This window comes from Camelina sativa, chromosome 4, assembly GCF_000633955.1.
Source record: "Camelina sativa cultivar DH55 chromosome 4, Cs, whole genome shotgun sequence".
NCBI classification, from domain to species: Eukaryota; Viridiplantae; Streptophyta; class Magnoliopsida; order Brassicales; family Brassicaceae; genus Camelina; species Camelina sativa.
Window position 1 is genome coordinate 22,801,293 of NC_025688.1, and position 17,653 is coordinate 22,818,945.

The following is a 17,653-nucleotide window of genomic DNA, read 5'->3' on the forward strand; positions in this document are numbered from 1 at the left end:
TAAGAGTATAAGGCTTCCGCTGTCACCTTCAAGGTCAAAAGTTTGCTGGTTTTCGCCTATGACCAGAAAGTCCGTGAGAAAACAGATCCCTTTCTCGTCGTTGTATTCCAAAGCATAAGCCATTATGGTTCCGGTAGTATATCCAGAGCTTCTTCCAACTTTGACAACTTGTTTCCCAATAAGGCTATCAATTGGGGATTGCAAATCTATAACGTGCACATTTCCTATCTCACCAATGCCTTTTATCACCGTAGTTACATTGCTCGTGTTGAAATCTTCTGCAAAAGGAATAAAGGCACCGTCCGCTCTTACAAATGTTTCTGCATTGGGATAGAGATGACCTGTATAGTCAGTATGAAAGAAGAGTGTCCGCAGATATGTCGGTTCCTGAACAGAACGATGCAGAGATTTGCCATAAAATTATAACTGGAGTACCTGGATTTGTGCCAGCAAATATGCCGTACCACTGATCATCTGTGATAAACGATGTTGCTCTCTCAACTGCACCGAGGTAGACACCCGGTCCAAGGCTTGGAGGTAAAGGATGAAACATTTTCTGGCTTGGATAATCCAAATCAACAGCGACATGCCGATTAGTAAGGAAACCAACCTGATGGTTACCTGTTCTGCTTTTCACTATAGCTCCCAAGGTTCCATATGTTTCTTGGCTTGCAACCTACACAACATGAAACAGAAACTGAAACTTTACGGTTACAGTTCTTAGAAGATGGGAGGATGAAAAAAAGATGTACCTGAGAACCCGAGCCAATGCAGGGATCACTTCCTCTCAAACCATCTACAAGTTCATTATAAACCTGTTCTTTAGGTGTTGCAGCAGGAGCACCATAATATTGGAATTCCACAACATCTACATCGCACCATACCCCTCCAGGACCCTATTAACGGAATGAATACATCTTATCATATATACTCCGATAAAATTTCTGAAAGGCTGTGTGTAGAATGGATGAACACAAGATATAACCCAACCTCGAGGGCAGAAGGAAGACACTGCATTGGACTTAGCCATTGCCTATGGACTTTCCTAGCAACAAAGACAAGTATTGCTGGAATATTGGTTAGAACACCACGGCTAATCCGAAACCCAACTGCAGTACCAAGGCTGAAGCGGCGCAGGATTTTACTATGAAACGCTCTAATGGTCATGAGCTCAAGCAAGGTGGTGGCTTGTTGTCCTGAAGGCAACCTGCCAACAACTTCAGGTAAAACCCCTTTCTGGAGATTTCCAAAGTAGTTAGCTCGGTCTTCAACAGCATCGTTAAGCCGGCTAAGAGTAGGCCAGGAGAAGTAAGGAGCATTACTCTCAGCGTGCTGGATGTTGAGTGTAAATGGCTGAAGAGGAGATGGACTTGAAGATGATGATGGAAGACTCAAGTGATTGCAGTGATGATGATTTCTTTCCAAATCCAAAGCAGAATCCTCAGATTCAGAAGAAGTTGCTGCTTGGATAAATCTCTGACTCCAACCTCCCAAAGTCATCTCCTTTTGTAAACAATGCTACTTAACCTGACTTCTATTGCAGAAAACACCAGCTCTGTCACAAGAGATACAACACAGACTTCAGCTTCCTGAATTACGACACTTTATGCAAATTACAAGCAATAGAACGAATTAATTCAAGTAAAACCATCTCAAGTTGCGTTTATATATGAACCCTAGAAGTCGAGTAACATTATACAATTACCTTGAAATTTTCAAATTACAATCCGAAAAGAAACATAACACGCCAAACACACAAAAGGGCTTATAGGAAGAAGAAAACCTAAACAAACCCAGAATCAAACATCATGAGAGAAGCCTAAAGAATTCAAATTTAACACAAAACTCGATACAGAGAAGATTCTCGAAGGCGCGAGACTCACCGACAGGAGAAGTCGTCGGAGTAGCCGAGAGAACTTCATAGAGAAATGGGAGCAAAGACGGAGAATTGAAAGAGAGGTAGCTGCATTTGGATAGAGATAAAAGTGATTGAGGATTGCAAAGAAGAAAATGGGAAGAAGAAGAAGACGAAGAGAGAGCAATAGCTGCATAAGTTACTGTTGTTGATGGTGGTTGGTTGTGTATACAGTACAGCGTTTTTTTTTGTCGACGCATGAATAAATTAGCTTATTATTATAATGTGTAACCACTCAAATCTCTTTAAAATTGTTTTTTTTTTAATTTAATTTATTATTCATTTACTTTATTAGAAAGTTTTTTTTTGCTGTTATGTTATTATTATGATTATCTCTTTTGAGCTTTTGAGATTAAAAAAAAATTAATGGGAAAGTTTGGGAAAGGACAAGAATAAAGATTTTGTTTAGGTATATAATAAATTGATAGAAAGCAGTACTATAAAAGATATGACGACAAAACAAAAAAAAGGTAGAATAAAAAGGCATCAAATCAAATATTTGGGTGCTGAGCAAGTTCAACTGTAGATACTAAAAAAGGATACTTAAGTATGTTTTTAATTATAATATTTGGAAATAATGAAGTTAAAAACTTTTTTTAAAACTGTAAAATGGTAAGAATTTGGTATGATATGCTCTGGCTTTCTCTTATTCGAGCTGGTGAAGACATTAACCAGCAACTCCCTGCAATCAACAAACAAAGTTACATAAATACTTGAAACAGAATTAATGCAAGACTCAAGACATCATGGTTTTGCAAGAGCAGCAGAGCAAACACATGAAACAAGAGAAAATAAGACTTAAAAAGAAAACAACAGATGATTATTAGCTCACATCAAACACTTTGAAATAAATTCTATCCCTCGCATTATTGAGAACTTCAAAGTTCATAAGCCAATTTCCGTAGGCAGATAGTGTTGACAAAATAATTGAACATCCTGCAATTCTATATCCAAAAGCCTCTTTAGGATCCTTTTTCATCAAACTGATCCGCTCCAAAAGCCTGAACACAGGGTTTGTGACCACCTTGGGCTAGGGCCACTAGATACAGGGCACTAAAGAACATGATCACTTGAAATCGAGGAGAGCAAGAAGAGAGTAGTTTTCTAAGCATTGCAGTCTGAAGGAACCATTGCAGATAAAGTCAGTAAACCAAGCCCCTGTTTGTTTCAATCAAATCCACTATACAACTTCAGACTCATCTCTAGAGAAGAATGTGAAGAGACTAAGATACAAATAGAGAGAGAGAGAGAGAGAGAGAAAGAGAGAGAGAGAGAGAGAGAGAGAGAGAGAGAGAGAGAGAGAGAGAGAGAGAGAGAGAGAGAGAGAGAGAGAGAGAGAGAGAGAGAGAGAGAGAGAGAGAGAGAGAGAGAGAGAGAGAGAGAGAGAGAGAGAGAGAGAGAGAGAGAGAGAGAGAGAGAGAGAGAGAGAGAGAGAGAGAGAGAGAGAGAGAGAGAGAGAGAGAGAGAGAGAGAGAGAGAGAGAGAGAGAGAGAGAGAGAGAGAGAGAGAGAGAGAGAGAGAGAGAGAGAGAGAGAGAGAGAGAGAGAGAGAGAGAGAGAGAGAGAGAGAGAGAGAGAGAGAGAGAGAGAGAGAGAGAGAGAGAGAGAGAGAGAGAGAGAGAGAGAGAGAGAGAGAGAGAGAGAGAGAGAGAGAGAGAGAGAGAGAGAGAGAGAGAGAGCTTGGTACCAATATATAGAGAGCAGAGGCGGCGAAGAGGATGGTACGGAAACGACCCTAGAAACATGTCAGCGACAAAAGCACCGAGGAGAGGAACCAACGACGCCGTTCCAGACCAAGTGTTGACGTTAGCGGCAGCAGCCGCCGTCGATTGCCCCAGTGGTCCAGTCAGATACGTAATCAGATTCGAAGATATCCCGTAGTAAGCGAATCGCTCAGCAACCTCCAGACCTAAAGTCGAACAAAACCAGAAATCAAAAATTCCGACGAGGAACACGAAGCAAGAAATTGGCGGGAATCTCGGGGGAATTACCGATGATGAATCCGGCGGATCCCCCAGCCACCGGAGGAAGATCTGACGGCTGGTTTGCTTCTGTCGTCAACGGTGGTTACAGCGAGAAGTGGAGTTCAGGCTTCATCAACAGCGCCGGAGATGGTAATGGAGAATATATATTATTTACATATCTTATAGATTTATCGTATCTTTTCTTAACTTGGTCTCCAAGACAATACCTCTTTGTAGAGTTGTATATATACTCGACTTCTGGGTACGAAGGAATACACAGAAAATTCATTATTCAATCTCTTCTTTATTTATCATGGTATCAGAGCAGACATAAAATGATCCTGGTTTTGTGACATAATTTACGATCTCTTTATTGAACCTGTTTTATTTTTTCTGTGACGATGACCGAAGACAACAAAACGATGGTGTCTACGAAACCGACAACGATGGAGATTCAACGACGAACGATTTCTCCATACGACTTGACCTCGAACGACAATCCCGGAAGCATCATATCACGTCCTCTCTTGAGAGGAGATAACTACGAAGAGTGGGCCATCAACTTGGAGACGGCTCTTTACTCACGAAAGAAATTTGGATTTCTCGATGGCTCCATCAAAGCCCCAACCGAAGGATCACCAGATTACGATGATTGGAAGCCAATCAATGCATTGATTGTCTCTTGGATTAAGATGACAATCGAACCGAAGCTGCTGTCCAATATCTCACACAAGCCACTAGCACGAGATTTGTGGAAACACATAAGAAAGAGATTTCGTGTTACCAACGGACCTCGAGTACAACAATTGCGCAAAGAACTTGCAAATTGTCAACAAGCTGGGATGAGTATTGAGGCATACTATGGAAAGCTTACGAAGATTTGGGATTGTCTTGGATGTTATCGACCTCCGCTGAGCTGTACATGTGGACTTTGCACATGTAATTTCGGTGCCGAAGAAGAGAAGAGAAGAGAGGAAGATAAGGTTCATGACTTTGTGATGGGACTTGACGAAGAAGTTTATGGAATGGTGAAATCTAACCTTCTTTCTCAAGAACCGTTGCCTACGCTTGAGTATGTTTACTTGAAGGTGACACAAGATGAGGATGCTCGGTTGAAGAAAAAGAATCCAGAAGAAAAATCGGAGAACATGGCATTTGTGGCACAAACACAAAAGCCAAAGTATCGAGGAGATGACAGAGACGTTGGAATTGTCTGTTCAAACTGTGGACAAACAGGACATCGATCTGAGACTTGTTTTCCAATCTTGGGATTTCCGGAGTGGTGGGGTGATAGACCACGAAACCATGTGGGTCGTGGAAGAGGAGTTGGACCATCAACCGGGATTTCACGAGGAAGAGGTGGAGTTGCTCGTGCAAACGTGGCAAGAGCAGTTGGACAGACCAACATTGGAGTGGCAAACGTGGCGGTCACGGATGCAGACAGAACAGCTGTGTGCGGACTCACGAACGAACAGTGGCTCAGTGTTAAGCGTGTGATGAACGCTGCGGCCATCGGAGCGGACGAACAATCATCGGGTAAGTTGCTTTCTCCTTCTTGGATAATAGATAGCGGAGCGACTCATCACTTGACTTGTAAGAAAGAGATTCTTATGAATTTAAGAACATCGACACCAACACAAATAATTTTGGCTGATGGACGGACAATGGTAGGAAACACAGTTGGAACAGTTGTATTAAATTCTCATCTACGATTGATTAATGTGTTCTACATAGAAAATCTAGGGTTTGATTTGATATCAGTTTCACAGTTGATGGAGGAAAATAATTGTGTTATACAAATGTCTGTTCCATTTTGTGTTGTTCAGGACCGCACTATGAGGATGCTGATTGGGATAGGTAGACCAGTTGGAGGTTTGATGTACTTTCAGAATATGGAAAAAGAAAGGGTGGCGTGTGTTTGACTTGGAAAAAGAAGTTTTTTTGTGTCACGAGATGTGGTGTTTCGTGAAGACACCATTCATTTCCTGTCTACACAAAGGAGTATAACTGAAGATCCTTTTGCTGATAATGCACATGCGGCTCTCACAATTGATGATGATCAAGGAGGTCTGGTGGGAACTGATCCGATGGTCGTAACTAGTGAAAATACGAATGTAGTTCTTGATAGAATTGAAGTGTCTCTGCCAGTGAATATAGAATCGAATGAAAGCGATATTGATCATGTTTCCACTGATAATACTGAATAAGATGATGATATTGAGCAGCACACCAGCGACATTCCTGCACAGGAACACGTCACGGCTCCTTTGCGTGTTGGTGAACGGGAACGCAAAAAGCTTGGGTATCTTAAAGATTATGATACCAGTTTCGTTTGTGTAGACTCCGACAAGCCATATCCTATTGCAGCTGTGGTTTTGTGTAGTCGGTTCTCTGAAAATCATAAAGTGTTTCTGGCCGCGATCACTAGTGCGCATGAACCACAAAGTTTTGCAGAAGCAATGAAAGATGATCGATGGAAAAATGCAGTGGGTAGTGAAATAGGTTCACTTGAGTTAAATAAGACATGGACACTTGAAGATCTTCCAAAGAACAAAAAGGCAATTGGTTGTCAATGGGTGTTTCGTATAAAGCATCGTTCCGATGGGACAATCGAACGGTACAAAGCGAGACTGGTGGTGTTAGGAAATAGACAAGTTGCTGGAGTAGACTATGGTGAAACTTTCGCTCCAGTTGTTAAAATGACTACGGTTAGATCCTTTCTCTCTGTGGTTGCAGCTCGAAACTGGGAAGTCCATCAGATGGATGTACATAACGCATTTCTTCACGGAGATCTCGAAGAAGAAGTGTATATGACGTTGCCACCTGGATTTCCTTCACGCAACGATGGTAAGGTATGTAGACTGCGGAAGTCGCTGTACGGGCTAAAGCAAGCTCCACGTTGTTGGTTTGCCAAGCTTGCGTCTTCACTCGAACAATATGGTTTTGAACAGTCATTTGCGGATTATTCTCTTTTTATCTACAAGAAGAATGGAGTAGAAATCAGGGTACTTGTTTATGTGGATGACTTGGTCATCACGGGAAACACAGTTCAAGCGATAGAAGACTTTATAAAATATCTCAGCACATGTTTTTACATGAAGGATTTAGGTGTGTTAAAATATTTTTTGGGTATCGAAGTTGCAAGGAGTCCAAAAGGGATTTACTTGAGTCAAAGGAAATATGTACTTGATATCTTGGCTGAGACCGGATAGTTGGATTCGAAACCGATATTCTTTCCTCTTGAACAACATCATCGACTTGGTTTGGCAGTTGGTCCGTTTCTCTCAAACCCGGAACAGTATCTACGTCTAGTTGGTAAATTGATTTATCTTGGTGTTACTAGACCCGACCTAGCATACTCGGTGAATATCTTATCAAAATTTATGAGTGCTCCGCGAAAAGAACATTGGGAAGCTGCTATTCGAGTTCTTCATTATTCGAAAAGCAGCCCAAGCCAAGGAATATTGCTTCGTGCGGACAGTGATCTTCAAATTTATGGGTGGTGTGATTCCGACTATGCAGGTTGCCCAATGACACGACGATCTTCGACTGGTTGGTTTACTCAGCTCGGACAGTCACCAATCTCTTGGAAAACAAAGAAACAAGATGTGATGAGTCAATCTTCTGCTGAAGCAGAGTACAGAGCAATGGCTATGACGACCAAGGAGTTGAAATGGCTGAAAAACCTCCTTTTAGATTTGGGTGTAGTTTTGACGCAACCGATGCGGCTTTACTGTGATAATAAAGCTGCTTTACACATTAGTGCGAATCCGGTTTTTCATGAAAGAACCAAACATATCGAAAAAGACTGTCACTTTATCCGAGATGAAATCAAGTCGGACAACATTGCCACAACTTATGTCTCCACAACAATACAACTTGCGGACATTTTTACAAAAGCTTTGGGACAACGGGAGTTTGATGAGTTTCGGGACAAGGGGGTAATGGATAATATATTATTTACATATCTTATAGATTTAACGTATCTTTTCTTAACTTGGTCTCCAAGACAATACCTCTTTGTAGAGTTGTATATATACTCGACTTCTGGGTACGAAGGAATACACAGAAAATTCATTATTCAATCTCTTCTTTATTTATTAGATGGCCATTGGATTCTCCCAAATCGAAGAGTTTTGGGATCGGCTCGTGAAATGAAAGAGAGAGGAAAAATAAAATTTAGTGGTTCCATGATTAAATTTAGAGAGGTCAATTCCAGGCGGAAAATATTAATACGTCATATTGTTGGTCGAATTCGGGATTGGGGAGGTCAACAGTACAGAATTTACCATATGTGCTATTGAAACTTTACGTAAATACATGTAAAACCAATTATTTTATTAGTTACCCAGGTCAGGTGACCCACCTTCCTCCTAAGTGGGTCCGCCATTGCTTTAATCTCAAACTATGGTTTAGTAAGTTTGTAGACTTTGACATTATTCAACAATTCTAGATGATACATTGTGTTATATCACATTAGACAATAGCATTAAGTAGTATTTTCCATATGAAAGTGTTTGTTATTATTATTTTTTTTCATATCAAAGCAATTCAATTCAATTCAATTCATACATACAAAAACAAAATGGAACGGAGAGGTTATATCACCAGACAACAAAGTTTGTGCAGAACCATGACAACAAATTTGAAGAATAAAAGGAAAAATAAAAATTTTGAATAAACAGAACCATGTAATCAACTGTTGGAAAATAATTAAGGTTCTTGATTTTTTTTGTTTTGTTTCCCATTCTCTTGATAATTTTTTTTTTTAAAAACAAGAGACTTACCTTAATCACACACATATTTTCTAATAGACATTGAAGGTGACTTCTTCCTCTGCAATGCGAACAAAAAGAAATTGTGTAAAACCCACACGAAAACGATTTTTTGCGTAATTAATCTCTTAAAAGCAAAAAATTACCAGCTTGGCTCGATTTTCATGTCCTCAATTTGGAGGTTTAGAAATTTATAAATTACCATCAAACCTCTATCCAATTCGTCATATATTATCTATAAATTTCTTAATTCCAGTAAATCTATAAAATTCTTTCCAATTAATCAAATTCAATTAATTTATTTAATTAAAATTTAAAATCGAATCCTACTATATTAATTGGGAAATTTTAATTAATATTAATTAATTAAATAAAAAAATATAATTAATTAAAAATAAAAAACGCTAACATATCAAAAATAAAAAAATGTAGAAAAGTAAAAAAAAATCTATTCAAATCAAAACTAATTTGTACTTGAAAAAAAGTAACAGCAAAGATTTTTTAAAAATACGGATAATTATTAGTTAAAAAAAACTATTTTCTCTTTCTAATAAAATTATGGACGAAAATTACTAAATATTTTTTTAAAAAATATAAACCAATCAGAATTTCAAAACTAAGATTTTATATCCAAGTAGACACTAAAATTATTTTTAACTAGATTTCGAAGATTTTATTAAGATTTCAAATTATGATTCTCCTATCATCTTTCTTTTATTTTATTTACAAATTTTTTTGGAATTTTCAGATAATACTTATGATTAACAAATATGAAGAATTTTTTCTACATTTGTTGTGATTTGAATTTTTAAAAACGATGATATATTACTCTTTTTTTATTGTAAAATATATATTACTCAATCTATGGAAAAAATGTTTGTTTTAATTTCCACATTGGCGGATTGGTAAAACTAAATTAATATAGTTGATAAATTAATAAATTTTATTTGATCACAATTATAATATTAAAATTACTACTTCAGATTTCACAAAATATTGATGCAAATACAACAAACAAACAATATAAAACTGTAATATACATCAAAAAAATATAATACTATAATATTCTAAAATAATTAGTATTAAAAAAACATCTATAGATTTATAGAATAATTAAAAATAAATACTATCTTAAACAAAATAATTTTTCATAAGAAATCTAACAATAATTTTTATTATTATATTATAATTTTTTTAAAAATGTTGACCCGACGGGATATCTCTAGTTGAAAGTAATTGTGTTCAGTTGTTGATCTAACACCAATTTTAACTCTAACAGTATAAGAAGATTACAGAAGCTGTCCTTTAATATTTTGAAAGATTTTAGATGTAATTTTTTATTTTGAGAAACTTCTAAAATATAGGAATATGAAGATCTCTAGAATATTCTCAGAAATTGTATTTCCAAAAAAAGTTAGGTAAAAAATCTCCAATTTTTTTTTATATATTCTCAAATATTATATTTACAATAAAACATCATTATTATAGTCTTGTAGATTTATAAAAACCCTAAATCAATATTATAGCAGTTTTCTTCATATATAATAATAATTAGAATAAATAGAGGTTACAGAGCAGGTTTAACCACACAGAAGAGAGGCATGAGATGCATGCTGCGATAACAATAGTTATTATCTGAGTGAGTGCAAAGACAATTTACCCAAATCTCGAAAAGAAAAAGAAAGAAAGACAATTAATAACAAACTGGTTTTGTTGTGTTTTGCCTAATTACCCAATTTGAGTAGGCGACTCCTCATATCTCCCGCTCCGGCCAATCGTCTCGTCATCATCTCCGCCAATTTGATTTCGCCTGGTAAAAATCTCTGTACCCTTCTTCTGAGACACAAGATTTGATGTTTCTTTTTTTTAATCGCTTCCATCTCTCGTTTCACTGCGTTTCTGTTGAGAACTAGACAATGTAATTAATTAGGCAAAAGTTGGTAATTTCGAGATTTGCGTTCAGTTTCTGGATTAATGGGTGTTTTTTTTTTTTTTTTTTTTTTTTTTTNTTTTTTCATGTAATAAGGCAAAAGCTGATAACTACTAGGATGGTGTTTTTTTTATAGTTAATATTCTTAGGAATTGGAGATAAATAACATGGTACACTCAGAGTCATCAATACTTAGTTCGTTGCGCGGTGGTAGTGAGTTTTCTAAGGAGGAACCAGCTACATCAGTTTCTTCAGGGAATGGTAGATACACTGATCCTATGGGTAGGAGGAAGTCCAAGCGGTTTAAAGTTGCAGCAGAAAGCGAGTTATCACCTGATTGTGGAACGGTTTCCATGCGGCTCAGATCGAGAACTTTACAGAAGGAGGAGGTCCTAATTGATACTCGCGAGAACAACAGGAATGTTTCTGATGATTATGTTCCTTGTTCTGAAGCTGAGGTTGAGTTGATTCCTGGAGAAAACGTGGTCGGCCAAGATCGCTTTAAATCAGTTGATGTAACCGAGAACACAAGTGAGCTAGATATGGTGGAGGTCCAGGCTTCAAGCATTAGCTTGCAAGAAGATGTGGAGTCATTGGAACTTGACAAGTCGAAAGTTACAGTTCCAAAACCAGTTGAGGCTGCAGGTAAAAGTCGTACTCATATTATCGGAGCCGTGCCTGGTGTTGAGGTTGGGGATGGATTTCAATATAGAATGGACCTGAACCCTGTTGGTTTACATAGACCAAGTCAAAGTGGTATAGATTATATGAAAGACTACGACGGGGAACTAGTTGCCTTGAGTATCGTATCATCTGGAGTTTATGGTGACGTGCTTGATAACTCGGATGTCTTGATCTATACAGGCCAAGGCGGAAACTTGGGGAAGAAAAAGGGAAAGAAAGATAATGAACCCAAAGACCAACAGCTTGTAAAAGGAAACCTCGCGTTGAAAAATAGTATACACAAAAAGAACCCTGTGCGGGTCATAAGAGGCTACAAGAATACGACGTTAAAACCATCAGCTGCTGCAAAGAATTATGTTTATGATGGTTTGTATCTGGTGGAAGAGTATTGGGAAGAAACCGGGTCTCACGGTAAGCTTGTCTTCAAGTTCAAACTCCGACGTATTCCTGGACAACCCGAGCTTACTTGGAAAGTGGTTGAGAAAACAAAGAAATCCAAGTTAAGGCAAGTTCTTTGCAATGTTGACATCTCAGGAGGGGAAGAGACATTACCCATACGCGCTGTGAATGATATAGACGACGAGAAACCTCCTCCGTTTACTTACACGGCTAAAATGATATATCCGGAATGGTGTAAGCCAATTCCTGCAAGGACCTGCGGTTGCACAAAACGTTGCTCCGAATCAAAAACGTGTTCCTGTGTTGCAAAAAACGGTGGAGAGATACCGTATAATAACGACGGAGCCATTTTAGAAGTAAAACCATTGGTCTATGAGTGTGGACCACACTGCAAATGCCCGCCTTCTTGCTACATGCGAGTCTCACAGCACGGGATCAAGATAAAGCTGGAGCTCTTCAAAACAGAGTCAAGGGGCTGGGGTGTGAGATCGCTGGAAACTATTCCAGTGGGAAGCCTCGTCTGTGAGTACGCAGGAGAGCTTCTTGAGGATAAACAAGCTGAAATACTTACCGGGAAAGATGAGTATCTCTTTAACCTCGGGGAGGAGGAGGATCCGTTCACCATAGACGCAGCACGGAAAGGGAACATAGGGAGGTTGATAAACCATAGCTGCTCGCCTAATATGTATGCGCAGGACGTATTGTACGAACATGATGAAACCAGAATTCCTCACGTGATGTTCTTTGCACAGGAAGTTATACGTCCACTTGAGGAACTCACATATGATTACAACTATAAGATCGATCAGGTGCGTGACTCCAATGGTAATATCAAGAAGAAATTTTGCTATTGTGGTTCGGCTGAGTGTTCCGGTAGGCTCTACTAGTAATAATCTGTTGTTACCATTTGTATTCTCTTCATTTTCTGCTTGATCTCCAGTTCTGAATAAGCAAATTAGTGGACAGCTTTAGCCAAGATTACAGTACACAATTGGTGTTGTGATGTTTAGATTCATTGTTTCATTCTTCAGTTAATTCCCTGAATCTCACCATAAGCCAAGTCTTTCATAGTTATTTTTTCATACTTTGCATTGTTATGTATTTGCAATTATTGTTCTCTGTGTGCGTGTCTGTGTGTTTTCCTTGAGATTTGCTACTTCATTATGACACCTGAAACCACAGAAGCCTAGGAAATACCTGACCTTACAATCTGTCCGGGCCTAATTTAAAATTGTTCGCTCATGATGATGCGTATTGAATCTTGATCATTTTGACAGAAAACAAAAAAAAAAAGAAGAAGGAATGGTGATGTTTGTCTTAGTGATCGCTAGGCACCAAAGAAGTAGCTAGCTCTTTTGTTTGTTTGTCCCAATCTCATCTCAGATTTGGTTTGATTTGGACATTATTGTTACTATTACTTAATTTTTAGCTATGCATGGGATCCACTATGTTACATTTACATATACTTTATTGCTGATTCCAAAACTATTCAGTCCACATTGTCTTTTTTTGCTTTTAAAGTACAAAATGGTTTCGAGATCCATAAGATTACTCTTGTATTAGGATAGTAGATAACAATTGTGTGCATAGATAGGGATCATGATGTGTATTGTATGGGTAGCCATGAAATCTTTGGATAACAAAAAAAAGTGAAAAGCTACAACTTATCCATCCATTGAGATTCTCAGGGATTTGGCTGGTTGGCCTTTTGGTAGTCTCTAATTTTCTATGACCACATGAGACCATGACTATGACCATGCTTATTATATCAGCCATATTTCAAGATATTGACTAGCAGTTACAACTGTATTTTTACTTTGACTAGTTTTAGTCTGGATACAAAAGTTTTTTACACACCACATCTAGTTGAATTTAACTTGGGATACTAATAAAAATCACAAATTCAATTGTTTTGGTCCAATCATTATCAAACAGCAATTTGGGTAGGCCTCTCTACTTATGATAAATCCCATTTTTATTTTTACAGTCAAGAGGACTACTGATTTCTTCAAATAGATTAAGAAATTAATAACCGTCCAAGAAATTATTGAATGTTGCTTTTTATGACCTTCTTAAACGTTTCTTTTTCTGAAACTAGCCTTGCTAAATCTCCAACTACTTAAAAAAAAAAAAATCGGTGTGTGTTGCTTTTGATGGATTGCTTTACAAAATTCCAATGGGTTCACTGAATTTTGTGTTTTGGAAGCATGCTAGCAATTTTGAATTATAAATCGCTAAAGTAATCATAGAGACAGATAAATAAGTACCCCATTTAATAAGACGACACCATCAAATTTAAAATCACCTGAAGTTTATGCGTTAGATTCATCCATTGAAAGCATGCTAGCAATTTTGAATTATAAATCGCTAAACTAATCATATTATCATTGGTTGTTGTTAAACTAACAACCAAACCACCCAAATAAACCAAATAGAGACAAATAAATAAGTACCCCATTTACTAAAAAGACACCATCAAATTTAAAATCACCTGAAGTTTATGCGTTAGATTCATCCATTGAAAGCGAATAAATTATTGGAATCTTGGAGAATAAACTTCCTTATTAACTAAGGAGACTTGTTTTAATCATTAATTAATTCTGTCATCAAGGATTGGGTCAACACAAGTGGCAAAATCGATGGCATGTTGGTAAATAAGTGAAACTCAGAGGTGTTTATTGGAGATCCTTTCCTTACCTTAGTTTTTCAAAAGTTCAAAATTGAGCTTTTTCTCCTTCTTCTTCCTCCTCTTGAAGCAGTTTAAGGAACAACAAAAAAACAAAACAGAGACTTTGATTTAAAAAAAAAAACCCTAATTTTTCAAGAAACCCTCAAATTCCAGACCATATCTTCTCAAACCCTCAATCAAGTTTCAAACTCTCTCTATGTAAATGCATCTGAAGAAATCATCAGTAACAGAGCGACGATTCATCGGGAAAGAAGGTTCCGATCAGAGCCCAGATAAGCCCATTGATTCAGGCGGTGGCCTCACTTTGTATAATAACAATCCGCAAGATCATCTCACGGTTGATATCCCAATCTCGACTCCGCACAAAAGGTCTGTGGTGGCTCAACCGTCTAACATCTCCGCCGCCGCCGTCGATCGTTTCCGAAGAGGACGCACAAGGGCGCGATTGGGATCGGTTTCTTCATTTTCCCCGACGAACCTTTTGTCTTTTCTCTCTTCGTGTCGTCCTGTGATTGTTCGGTTCTTGAGGAAGCTCTTACGCCATATCCTTCGAGCACGTTTGATTTGTTTCCATCTTCGTTTCTTGCTTCTTCTCGCTGTTCCTCCTTTATACATCTTCTTCCTTGTGATCAACCTTCGTATCTTTCTTCGTCTCATCTTTGCGCTTATCGCTTTATCTTTCATCTTCTCCATCTCTCTCAGTTTCGCTCTTCCTCACTTACCTTCAATTCGTCTTTTCGTCGCTCGATTGCTGACTTTATTCCCCGCGAGTTTCTCTTCCTCTCAGCCGAGCAGCACGAACCAAGTTGTTTGGTCTATTGGGTCGAAGCCAGTTTCGGAATAAGACAAATTCAGGATCTTGGGTTCAGAAGTTTGGAAGCGATGATGTCTATGAAGGAGAGTTTCATAAAGGGAAGTGTTCAGGAAGTGGAGTTTATTACTATTCCATGAAAGGCAAATATGAAGGTGAGTGGATTGATGGGAAATATGATGGTTATGGAGTTGAAACATGGGCTAAAGGAAGTAGGTATCGAGGTCAGTATAGGTTAGGGTTAAGACATGGAATTGGAGTCTATACGTTTTATACTGGAGATGTATATGCTGGTGAGTGGTCCAATGGGCAGTGCCATGGGTGTGGTGTTTATACCTCTGAGGATGGAAGCAGATACGATGGAGAGTTTAAATGGGGTGTCAAACATGGCATTGGTTGTTACCATTTCAGGTTTGCATTATTTTTGTTTTACTCTTTATTGCCTTTTTACTCTGGTCTGTCATTTGAGTTTCTGGAATATGGTTGTGCTTTGACCTGTGTTGGTGTTCTTACTCCAAAATCACATACGCTGTTGACGTAGAGTTAAGTGAGAATCTGAATCTTAATGATGTATCTGGTTTTCAAGATCTAGTTTTCACAGAATAAAGTTGTGTACTGAATAAAGTTTTCAAGATCTAGTTTTCACAGAATAAAGTTGTGTACTGAGTTATGGTGGTGTATTAGGTTCATGTATATGTTGCTTGTCTGAGTGTGTTTCCGACATTGAGTTCCATTGTTTTAAAAGGGTCTTTTCCTTTTATTGTGGCCCTTGTTCACCTTTGGATCAATTGTGAATCTGTGAAAAGGCTTTGAATTTGCTTTCGGTCATTTGATGAATAATTGGCTTGTGTTTCCTTTTCAACACGTTTAGCGGAACATCAAAGTTTAGGCTTCTCTGTTACTGCATTAGCATTGATCTTAAGCAACTGCATGAAGCACTGGCGGGTCAAATGTGCTGTAGTTGTATCATGGCTTTAAAGCTTGTATATTTATCTTGGACTTATTGCAGAAATGGAGATTCATATGCTGGGGAGTATTTTGCAGACAAGATGCATGGTTTTGGAGTGTATCAATTCGGGAATGGGCATAAGTATGAAGGAGCTTGGCATGAGGGAAGAAGGCAAGGACTCGGTATGTATACTTTCAGGACTGGTGAGACACAGGCAGGTCACTGGGAAGACGGCATTCTGAGTTGTGCTAGCGAGCAGACAATCCGCCCTGGTTCATCTTTTACCATCAGCCATTCTAAAGTTGTTGATACCGTTGAGGTAAGTAAACTAGTAGTTTTTTATCTTTTATGCTGCCAACATCATAACAAATACACACTAGAATCTTCAATGACCAACTTGTTCTCTCTTTTTCGCATTGGTTCATTCGTTAGCAAGCAAGGAAAGCAGCTGAGAAAGCACATGAAGTTGTGAAACTGGAGGAGAGAATCAAGAGAGTGGTGATGGCTGCAAACAGAGCAGCGAATGCGGCTAGAGTAGCAGCTGTGAAGGCTGTCCAAGCACAAACCTTTCACAGGAATGGTAGTGATCTTGGAACCGTATGATGACATCTCATACTCATGGGGCAGGATAGTTTTTATTTTTCCATCCATGAGCAAAGCTTAGTTTTAAACTGTAGATATAATAAGCCAGTTATTGTGTTAGCCAAAAAGAGATCCTTGTAAATCAACAAAACATTGGGTCTGCTTCATGGAATGCAATTGACAAGTGACAAACAACTATGTATAGCCAAAATACCCATCTTCATTACATAATCAGAAAACTGGTCTAGCATCAATCTTATATACAAGAAGGAAAAATAGTGAATCTGGTATTGAAAAATGTGTGTGATGAGACAAGAAAGAAGTCTAGCTCTCAGTTTGCTCTCTGAGCCTCCTGATGGTACTCCTAACAGTGACAGCACTGGCGGTATTCATAGTGTAGGCACCACCAGCCTTAACTTTGCCACAGTCTTTACATCCCCAGATTCCAACAGCCGTCCTCTTAACAGCATACTTGCCACAGAACTCGCAGAAGTATTTGAAGCGGCGGATAGAGAGATCGACTTGAAGCGGCGGCTGAAATGTGAGTAACACCAACAGCAAAAACCTTTGATAGAGAGGGGAGACGTTTTGTAATGTAGCCTACTGGATCATGGTTTAACCCACACCAATCTTTAATTAAATTGGATTCGGGTTTACTCAAGTCAATTTCATAAAAGTTAAACAAAATGTAAGAGTGTGGACCGTTGGATCCGGAGAGGTGAGCAATCCGACGTTCCAGATTAATACGATTTCTCTCTACTGACGAACGACGTAGTGGCGGGTCCCACTGAATTTTTATACGGTAATCGCAGGGTTTTTTTCAAAATCTGTCTCACTTTTCGTCCCTTCGAGCCCAAATCAAATGGCTAAAAAATAGCTTTAGAAATCGATCCCACAAGAACAAACAAAAAAAAAAAATATTGTCGCAGAGAAATTAGGAAAAAAAAAAAAAAAAA

At 38.3% G+C, this 17,653-nt stretch overlaps 3 protein-coding genes, 1 long non-coding RNA gene and 1 pseudogene across 4 annotated transcripts in view; 3 read left to right on the forward strand and 2 right to left on the reverse strand.

Annotated features, from left to right (window-relative positions):
• The window catches only part of LOC104784188, a 3,923-nt gene extending 1,826 nt beyond the window's left edge, over positions 1-2,097 (reverse strand). The window contains exons 1-5 of the mRNA XM_010509246.2: positions 1,884-2,097; positions 991-1,555; positions 753-896; positions 436-676; positions 7-320 (exon numbers count right to left, since the gene is read on the reverse strand). Of these exons, the coding sequence (XP_010507548.1) occupies positions 7-320; positions 436-676; positions 753-896; positions 991-1,500 (1,209 nt within the window). The 5' untranslated portion in view covers positions 1,501-1,555; positions 1,884-2,097. The remainder of the gene's footprint in view (positions 1-6; positions 321-435; positions 677-752; positions 897-990; positions 1,556-1,883) is intronic.
• LOC104781915 lies at positions 2,757-4,133 on the reverse strand. The gene is made up of 3 exons (XR_002037772.1): positions 3,906-4,133; positions 3,602-3,823; positions 2,757-3,073 (listed from the first exon to the last, which is right to left on the reverse strand). It is a non-coding gene; the product is annotated as an uncharacterized LOC104781915 (long non-coding RNA).
• On the forward strand, positions 4,325-8,036 carry LOC109132539. The gene is made up of 7 exons (XM_019244206.1): positions 4,325-5,414; positions 5,705-5,735; positions 5,878-6,025; positions 6,104-6,730; positions 6,830-6,986; positions 7,149-7,819; positions 7,983-8,036. The coding sequence occupies exons 1-7, from the start codon at positions 4,325-4,327 to the stop codon at positions 8,034-8,036; spliced, it is 2,778 nt and encodes a 925-aa protein (XP_019099751.1).
• LOC104781916 (histone-lysine N-methyltransferase, H3 lysine-9 specific SUVH5-like) lies at positions 10,244-12,701 on the forward strand. Its single transcript, XM_010506715.2, has 2 exons — positions 10,244-10,466; positions 10,720-12,701. Exon 2 carries the CDS (start codon positions 10,751-10,753, stop codon positions 12,551-12,553), a length of 1,803 nt encoding a protein of 600 aa, XP_010505017.1. The 5' UTR covers positions 10,244-10,466; positions 10,720-10,750; the 3' UTR covers positions 12,554-12,701.
• On the forward strand, positions 14,416-17,653 carry LOC104781917 (annotated as a pseudogene).

Excerpts from the sequence above, each read along its gene's own strand:
- LOC109132539 (XM_019244206.1), top strand. The coding sequence starts at position 4,325 with ATGGAGATTCAACGACGAACGATTTCTCCATACGACTTGACCTCGAAC. Across the intron at positions 5,736-5,877 it reads GAGGATGCTGATTGGGATAG|GAGTATAACTGAAGATCCTT; the intron begins GTAGACCAGTTG and ends GTCTACACAAAG. Across the intron at positions 7,820-7,982 it reads ATGAGTTTCGGGACAAGGGG|ATGGCCATTGGATTCTCCCA; the intron begins GTAATGGATAAT and ends TTTATTTATTAG.
- LOC104781916 (XM_010506715.2), top strand. The coding sequence starts at position 10,751 with ATGGTACACTCAGAGTCATCAATACTTAGTTCGTTGCGCGGTGGTAGT.